The 10,078-nt window shown below is 30.6% G+C and overlaps 1 protein-coding gene across 2 annotated transcripts in view; it reads left to right on the plus strand.

Annotated features, from left to right (window-relative positions):
* Window positions 1-3,897, plus strand: part of LOC107473444 (putative UPF0481 protein At3g02645) — a 19,901-nt gene extending 16,004 nt beyond the window's left edge. Inside the window, exons 2-3 of one of the 2 annotated variants that reach the window (XM_021135042.2) lie at window positions 2,001-3,637; window positions 3,724-3,897. In XM_021135042.2, coding sequence (XP_020990701.1) covers window positions 2,046-3,637; window positions 3,724-3,727 — 1,596 coding nt within the window. In that variant the 5' untranslated portion in view covers window positions 2,001-2,045 and the 3' untranslated portion in view covers window positions 3,728-3,897. Of the gene's footprint in view, window positions 1-2,000 lie in introns of both variants that reach the window. The other variant, XM_016092999.3, reaches the window with a different exon arrangement.
* Window positions 3,898-10,078: the final 6,181 nt, after the last annotated feature.

Genomic DNA, 10,078 nt, shown 5'->3' on the forward strand with positions numbered 1-10,078 from the left:
AAAATAATAACAAACTTTTAATTTATTAGACAATACAACTAGTTGTATGATAAAAAAATATAAATAAATAATTAAAAATAATAACAAATTTATTAAAGATAATAAAAAATTTATTACACAGTATTTTTTTAATAATCACAATAATCATAACAATAATAATAATAATATTAAAATTAACAATAACACTATCAAAATAAAAAAAAAATATTTACCCATTGAGAATGATCAAGATATTCAATAATGTGTTCCTCCGGTGTGGTAAAATTACGAACCATTATTTAATCCTTTACCGTAAACTTCTCCTTCTCCCCCACTTCTCCCCCACTTCTCCCACACTTCTTCACTTTCACTTTTTCCCTTTCACTTCTTCAACTTTTTCGTTTTACTCTCGTTTCACTCCTATGCGTTTGGTTTTCGTTTATATAAACAAATTTACCATCCTCCATGACGCGTGTCACACATGCAGCTAAGGTGGCTGCCAAACGTAACCTCCGATTTGCTTTGGTAGGCTGACAAACGCAACCTGCGTTTTGCCTTCTCCAAAACTGGTCAAAAATGAAGCTATTTTCATGCAGGGGACACAGAGCCACGTTTCGTTCTTTAATTGCCTGGGCCTGCCAAACGTAGGCTACGTTTTGCAGCGTGATTTTTTTCCTTGTTTTTTGTCTCTGTCAAAACGTTACTTGCGTTTTGTGCTCTCTGACAAATGCCAGTTTCACATTCATGCATAACACACTATACATCTATTTTTTACCAATTCACCATTTTCTAATCCATTTACAAATTAATTTCTCTCGATTATCATGTTAGAAAAATATATGAAAAGTAAAATATATAAATATATTAGTACGTAGTAATTGATATATCATGGGTATTTTATATTTTATAGAGAAAAATAAGAACTTGACTTTTGAAGGGTGTTCTGTTCCTTATTCCTTTCTTTTTTGTTTGGTCTAAAACAAGAAAAGTTGATTGTTTAGTTTTAATTTTATTTTTGGGAGCTATTTAGATAAAAATGTCTAAAATATCTTTTTTTAAAAATATTTTTAATAATTATAATTTAACATATATAATCAATTAAATTATGTTATTTTTATCAAAATTAGGCTAGACAAATTGATTTAACCGAAAAAATTGTGAATCAAATCTTGAACTGGTCTAAATTAATATTATTTTTAAATTTTTGATATTAGGGAATTGTAGTCATTTTTTATAAAAAAAATAATATTAATTTAGACCATGTCAAGATTTGATTCACCATTTTTCGGTTAAATCAATTTGTCTAGCCTAATTATATGTGTTAAATTTTAATTATTAAAAAACATCTTTATAAAAAGACGTTTTCAGCGTCTTTATCTGAGTAGCTCCTTTTATTTTTCGTATTTGTGAAATCATATATTATAAATAGTGATATAAAATTAAACATGAGATTTGTCATTTTAATGTTTAGTGTCAATTTAATTTAAATTTTATATTATTTTTAATTATTTATTAAAATAATTATATAAATAATAAAATTTTATTAATTTTTTATTCAAATAATATCGTATCTCTAAAATAGTCAAATTTTATTTTATATATCAATAACAATACTAATTTTAATTTTAAATTAGTTCACTTGTTGTAAGTATAAAAAATAATATTCTAAAAGCATTCTATTAAAGTTACTTTTAGACAAACCTGTTTCATAATCATTATGGAAGAATAGTTGGAAGGCTAAAATAATAAATCTAATTATTATCTTTTTATCTGATTAATGTATATTCTCTTTTTGGTAATTAATTCTTTATTATTTTATTCACATATTTGGTTTCATACAAATGCTTTACCATTATTTTTATACTTAAAAGAATAAATTATCAAAATGATACTCGAAAAATTTTATATAAAAAAAAATAATCCTAAAAGACACAAAAGATAAAATAAACCTTAAAAAGATTATTAAAAGATATAACCTTAATTTTAAATTTGAATGATTAAATTGGCCTTTGCCTCTACAGGAATCAATATTATTGATATCAGAAGCAGCTAAACAAGCAAAAGCTATGGATGCAAAATTAGATGCGGAGAAGGCTCCTGAAGAATTAAATACCATCAAGATTGCCGCAAATGAGAATGTGGAGAATGGCATCGTGATTGCCTCGGCGGAATCAGATGCCAATATTTCCTCCGATGAGAAGAAATGGCAGGCAACATATAAAAGAGATATTGATTCTACTAAACTGTTGCTTGGGGTTGAGCTGCCAATATTGGAAGAAAATATTCAACTTCCAAGTAATAGGTCCAAGATCCAAAAGGTTCCCGCCTTGTTGCTTCGAAATTCCAACTTTGAAAGGTACTGTTCACCCAAAATGATCTCATTTGGTCCCATTCATCACCGTGGGCATACGCATGATCTCCGGCTTGGACAACAATTCAAATACATTTGGGCATTCCGTTATATTGAGAAATTCGCCAGTGAACGACGTGGACTAGACAATGAAGGTGCAAAAAGGTTTCTCTATGGTAAGGTAACACAAAACCTTCAGGAATTGAGAAATCTGTTCTGTAAGGACGTGACTAAAGGGTACAAGGAAGAGGAACTAGCAAAGATGCTGTTTGTGGATGGATGTGCTTTGCTCTATTTCATGGACAATTTTGATGATCGAAATCCAAAATCGTTGCTGCTAAAACTTGACCAGTTGTTGTATGTATGGAGAGATATTATCTTGTTGGAAAATCAACTTCCAATAATGTTGTTGAAGTTACTAATGGCTGATGGTGCTCATCAATTGAACAAGTTACTGTTCAATTTTCTATCCATGGGCCAACCAAAGAAGAAAAAAGAGTTGACCATTCCCCAAAAACAAGATGGTGAAGAATCAACTCATACTCATCTACTCGACTATATTCGCTATTATTACTCTGAAGGTGAATACAAACATAACATAGGCTGCTGGTCGGGTCTTCTAGGTTTCCTATCAATACTCCATTATACCTTTGTTGCATTAGTATTGCAAGATACAGATAAAGCAGAGCGTGTTTTATCAGATTCACCCATAATATTAAGAGAGTTAATTCTACCTCTCCGAGAAGCAGATTCCTGGCATAGATATAAGAACATAGGGGATCTTAAAAAAGCGGGTATTCGAGTGAAAGCAAGCCAAGCTGAATGGAAATGGGGTAACATTTCTTTCATCTCCAACACGTTTAGCGGACAATTGATGCTTCCAGGGATTGTGATTGATGATGTCACACCTTATCTGTATCACAACTTGATTGCATATGAGATGTGTCCGGATTTTGATAACAACTTCGAATTTTGCTCTTACTTTTCTTTGATGGATTCCTTGGTTGATGATGCCGAGGATGTGAAAGAGCTCAGAGCAGCTGGTGTCCTCCAAAATTTACTTGGAAGTGATGAAGACGTGGCCAAACTCTTCAATGAACTAGGCCATGTATTGCCAAGCAAACTGTTCAACGCCGAAAGCTATGACAATAGATATGTTGCAGTCAAGCTTCGAATCGATGCGCATTACAGAAACAAATGGAAGACTTCGTTGGCTCAACTACGCAGCACCTACTTCAATACCCCATGGTCTCACATTGCCTTCTTTGCTGCTTTGTTAGTATTGGCTCTCACTTTAATCCAAACATGGTATGCTATGCCTATAAATTCTAAGTAGTAAGGTCAGATATAAAGCGAACTCACCAGAATAAGTAAGGTTTAATCTTTATATGTAGGTAGCAGGTGGTTTCATCTCTTATGATACGAGCTTTGTGGAACAAACTCAAAGTTGTCATGTATCAATTGGTCTAATTATTACAAGAGCACATCTAAGAATAAAAGAAGGTTTTATAAATATCGTTAAATCATTTGTTCAAGATGTGTATTAAGAATTGGCCAAATCAATGATTACGGATTAGGAAAAACTAATTGCCTTAGTATTTTCAAGTTGTATTGATACATTAGTCAAGTTGAATCAAATATAAATGATTATATTTGTATTTATTTTAAAATTTATTTTATGTTTATTTTAATTTATTTTGTTTTTATCATTTTAGACTCAGTTATGATTGTATTCATTTTATTTTAATAAATTTATGAGTTAGGGTGTAAAACTAAGAGACATAAAATTTTTTTAAATCTTATAGTCACTTTTTTTCTAATTTTGATGAATACATTTTTTTAAATTTTTGGTGAAATTTAAGTGTGAATAAAAAATGTAAAACAATTTTTTTAACTGTTATATTAGAAAATCAAATTGAAGTGAAAAATTATTTTTTTTAATTTTTATCTTATCTTAAAGTTTCGTTTTGTATTATTTGATAAAAATATTTTTATTTAACAATTATATTTAAAAACAAAATATAAAAGTATTCATTTATTTATTTATTATGTTAAAATATTTTTTAAAAAAATATCACTTTTGAAAAATATATTTTGTATTTTTACTTTTATTTAAAAATTACAAAAAATACTATTTTTTTTATTGGAAATTATTCCATTTTGGTGACATCTAATCTAAGTCTAAGCATGAACAACGTGTAAATTTTTATAGAGAGCAGTGGACTTGTTTTTTTTATTTAGTTGACTAGCGAGTCAACTTGTTTTAAGCAAGGACAGCACTTTTTTTATTTATGTAAAATTAATTAATTATTTATTTAAATAAATATAAAAATAAAAGTGGCCCATGTTTATATTGTCATCGTGAGCGAAAACGGACAAAAGAGAGAAAAAAAATTATAAATGCGAGAGTAATTGACAATAATTTTTTTTTTCTTTCTCTTTTTTTTTTCATTTTTGCTGGTATTGACAACGTAAATTTAAAAAAAAAATTATTTTCGGTTGCATCAACAATAAAAATACAGAAATAATTCAACGCAAATATAGTAATTTTTATTTTCGCTTTTTGTATTAGTAAAATTGTACCTAAATATTTAAAAACATAAAATTCTATAAATTTATTTATTTGAGTAAATAATTAAATAATAAAAATTAAAAATCGCAAGGACAGTGGTAGTTGAATATCACATCGTAAAAACAAATGATAAATGTTTAGAGGTTAGTAATGAATAGTGGAATGCGAAATGAGAATAAATTTGACAGATTTCGTTAGAAGCAGATGTATACAAACTTCATTCACTATTCTCCTAATACTGCTAATCAGAATCCCTTTAGTTTCTTGTTTCTTTGTTTTTGGGCAGGTTGGTTTGCATCACGAAGCTAAGGACTTCACTCTCCCTCGTGGTAATTAAGGTCAGCTAGCTACCCATTCATCAACTTCAATTAATCCTTATATGCTTCTTTAATTACATACTTTTAGGATTAAGGTTGGTTAATTATATTAAAACTTAGAAGGAGATTTAAAACTAAGACACATAGATTAAATTAAGTTTTTGTATTATATGTATAGTGTAAAAGTATTAAATTGAGTTATGTTTTCGTATTATTTTTTATTTAAGATAAATATAAAAATTAAATAATAAATTTAAAATTAAAAAATTAAATAAAAGTATTTTTTTAAAATATTATTAAAATTTCAGTTTTTATTTAAGAATTTTAGTTCTTTATATCTCCATTTTTTTAAGTTATTATCTCTAGTTTAAGCTCACTAGTTCCGAAAATCAAATACTCTTTTGTGCTAAATAAGATATATAATAAGATGTTCAAGTGTTCCATTATATTTGATCAGAACATTTGATTCTACTATTTAAAATGATATACTTTAAAAATGTAAATGACTCAGATTGATGAAAAATCCTTAATGTAGATAGCACTTACAAGAATTCACGTTAAACATGCAACCAATTCATGCTTCAGTCAGTTTATAATGATTCAAATCTCTATTGGTTGCTCAAGCCGGTTGGAAAATAGCTCTGTTTTATATACTAAAATTGTTTTAGGTGATATAGTATTGGGACTTTTAGTTACATTTTTGTTGTCATGAAATAAAAAATTTTGATAAAAAAATATTAACTATAAAATAGGTCAACATTTCCATTATAATATGAAATTTTTAAAAACATTTTGATTTTCAGGTAAATTTTAAAACAATTATTTTATATCTTAATATTATTACAGAGAAGGAATTGAATATATTAAGAAATTTATACTGATAAAGTTAAATAAATTTTTCATAAACACAAAATTAAGTATAAGAGTAGATATTCATGCTATACAACAAAAATCTATTCAATTCATATTTTTAAATTTTTTAATTTTATTATTTATTAATTTATTTAATTTGTATTATTTTTATTTTATTATATAAATGTAACACCCTACCATACAGTGTCTTATGCTTAAGTCATAATTTAGAGATGGGAAGGTATTACGAACTCTAAAATTAAAATCTAAGTACGTATAGTAGTGTGAATAATGATTATAACTAGAAGCTTTGAAAAAAAAGGGATACAACAAAATTCGTAACTCGAAAAATACAACACTCCGATCGATAACGTGACAAACAAGGATAAACTAACGTGAGATTATATATATACAAAGGAGTGTCAAAAACAGGAATATCAAAACTCAAAATCCGGTTGCGAAGATAACCGGTCCGAGCATAGCAATATATACATGTAAATAAAATAGGAAACCCCAAAGGAAACCCAAAGGGACACAAATATAGAAAACCTATTCTCCAAAATCCCCTCTAAGAGGAGTCATCACAGTTGTATTATTCAATGGAGATAAAGTATCTAAGCAAAACATATAAACCAGAACAGAGCCCCAAGAACAAAGGATCTTCGCTAATTTGGAAATCTCCAGCATGCCTCAGCGGGAAGCCTTACGTCCTGCATCTAAAAACTACAAAATACGCATGGGTGAGGACCAGAGGTTCCCAGCATGGTAACAGTTCCCACATATATAACATGTAATATCAGAGGAAAGCCAAAAGCAATCTTAAAACTTCCTCCAGATAAAATCAAAGTTTATAAACAAGCTAAACCATAAATGGCAACTGACTAAAGATCATTCAGTCTAACTATTACTTCCCATTCCAAATCCTTCAGACCTCCCAACTACCAACAGAAATATAATATAACAAACACAGTTATTTCAAACAAGAGATATACAAATAGGAACAGATAAGACATTTAGACAATTAGCAAGTAATATGCAGTCAAATAGGCAGTCTCAAACAATTCACATAGTATGCATATGATGAATGCCTGTCCCTAGTGGCTGATGATATCATCTGTTAGTTATATAGCCAATCCGACAAGTCCTGGTAGCTAACCATTGGACTGTCCCTCTGTCGCGCATCCCCAACTCGAGTTATACTCAACATAACCATGATCATAATCATGATCCATATCCAATACCCTCACTGGTATATTCACGGGGGCGAGCTCATCCGGAATTTTCACAGTGTCCGGCCACACTTACGACATAGGATTAGCAGAGTATCGAGTCTCCACCTAGAGCACGTGGTGGCTAGCCACCGCTTTCACCCAGGAAAACTCGTATCTCAGATAGTGGAAGTGCAACATTCACATTTTATTCAACAGCATATATGCATTTATACTTAGCCATAATCATGGCTCCGCCGTAACACGGTAATAAACTCAGCCATTCGGCTCATGGTTCAATCCAGAACCAGCCAATTCATAAACAATTTAGCCCATCGGCTCATGGCATATACAGCACTTTCACCGCCATCCTTCGCATCTCATATAATCATCTTTGATCCTCATTGATCATTCGTTTTTTTCTTGCTTCACTCGTAAGTTACCACATTCCCTAGCTCCTTTTTTCATTGCTAGGGATATCATAATAATTTGAGACATATATGGTGAAATCAGAGGCTTAGAAGTATGAAATTTGGCTTTTAAAACTCAAAAATCAACTTTAGGATGAAAACAGGGTCACAACACGTCCTCCACGCGTACGCGTGGATGGCCTTACAGTTCATCGATGCATATGCGTCATTCACGCGGACGCGTGGATTGAAAAACATCCAATCGACGCATACGCGCTAGCCACGCGTACGCATGGGTGCGTCTGTGCTCCACGTACAAAATTGGCACAACTCTGGCACAACTCTCGAGAAAATGGCTGGGCATTGAGTGCAGCGCATCAACGCGCACGTGTGGATGGTGTCTTCTTGAGAAACGACGCGTACGCGTCAAGCACGCCTACGCGTGGGGCTCATTCTGCTAAAATTTTTCTAAGTTAAAAGCTGTAGAATTTCCAAAATCAACCCCCAATCTTTCGACGGACATAACTTTCTCATTTTAAATCGTTTTTTGCCCGTTCTTCGAACGGTATGGACATCCCAGATCCAATTTCATTTCTAAACAAATTTGGCACAAATTGGGAATCCAGAATCCAGGTTATGTCCCATCAAAGTATGCCCAAAAACTATATTTTCACACAAAACCACAAAGTGCTATTTTCAAAATAAGCCATTTTCAACTCTTTTCAAATTCAATTAAAACATACCAATTTCATCCCTTTTTGAAACCAATCAAAGTATACCAAAATCAACATCAAGCCTCCTCAACTCACATATTAACACTTTACCACAATTCACAAAAACATCATCCCACCATTTTAACACTTCTCAATCAAATGGCTAAGAGACAAACACATTAGCATGTCACACATCCTTGCTCATCCCAATTTTCAATAATAACATTTTCAATCAATCACCTTTATACATAAACAATGTCATACTCACCATCACAAGGTTCCACCACAATTTAACCTCAATCATTCATCAAGCATATATCACAACACGCATTTTCTCATATATCACACCATCAAAGCATCAATATTCATAATCACATATATGACCACATCATATATTTTAACCATTCACAACATCAACAATTCAATGCCTATCTTAGAGCCTCTAGCCTAAGTATTTCTCACCACATTACATTTTAGATACGAGAAACCGAGACCATACCTTAGCCGATTTTTCAAGCTCAACCGGAGCACTTCCAAACCACTTTTTTTCAAGCTCTCAAGGCCTCAACACCTCCAAGAACAGATTTTTGCATACAAAATCCTCTTCCATGCTTTTCCAAAATCACCAATCAAGTTTCAATACACATATATAAAATGCCTAAGCCACAATATTTTACCAAAATACAAGAACTCAATACCCAAAATCACAAATTCAATATTTTCACTAGGATTTGAGATACCTTACCTCACCCAAAGACCAAGGGAGCTAGAACAAGCTTTTTTCTCAAGCTATTGTGATCCTATAACACAAGGGAGCTCAAAACCTCAATATTTTTGCTCATGAAACTCAAAATTAAAGTTGGAAATTCGAAGAGAAAACTATATCTTATCTCAAGATTGATTGTATAAATTTTGTAGAGTTCTTCGCAGTGAACGCGTGGCTGCAAACGGTGCGACAATCGAAACTCTAGATCAAAAGTTATGGTGGTTTGAAGATCAAATGAGAGATAGAAGTTTGAGATAGTGTTCTTCCCCCTCCCTTACTCCATTTCAACGTGTTCTTGTGTTTAGTGAGGAGGGAGAGTGCTGAAAATTAGGGTTTTGATTTAGTTATGTTGGGCAATGGCTCAATATGGGTCCGGTTGGTCCGGTTTGGCCTGTTCGATTCAATATTAGTCTGATTTCTACAAAATTGGTACCGAAATTCTCGTCTCAATCTCCTCTATCATATTAAGCCATAAAAATCACATTTTTGATTTTTTAGAATAAATTCTCATTTATAGGTTAATTAGTCATTAATTGACCGAGTTTTATAATAAATATTCTTGAATAATTTATTGATTATAGATTTGAAAGAAGATAAAATAAAAAAGTATAACTAAGAGAAAGTGGTGTTATTACTTATTAATTTGAGAGTAGTATTCTCATTTTTCATATATATGTATATGATATTTGTTGTATAGATATTCTTAAATACTTATTAAAGATATATTAGTTATTTTATAAACATATTTTAATAATTATTAAAAAGATATAATATACAATAACATAATTGAAAATAAAATAACTAAAATTGAAATATTTTTTCTTATTTATTAGAATTTTGTACACATACATTAATACTGTTTGCATTTATATTTTTTAAAATTTGCATACATCAATTAATAAAATTTATTT

This window comes from Arachis duranensis, chromosome 2 (genome assembly GCF_000817695.3).
Source record: "Arachis duranensis cultivar V14167 chromosome 2, aradu.V14167.gnm2.J7QH, whole genome shotgun sequence".
Classification (NCBI taxonomy): Eukaryota; Viridiplantae; Streptophyta; class Magnoliopsida; order Fabales; family Fabaceae; genus Arachis; species Arachis duranensis.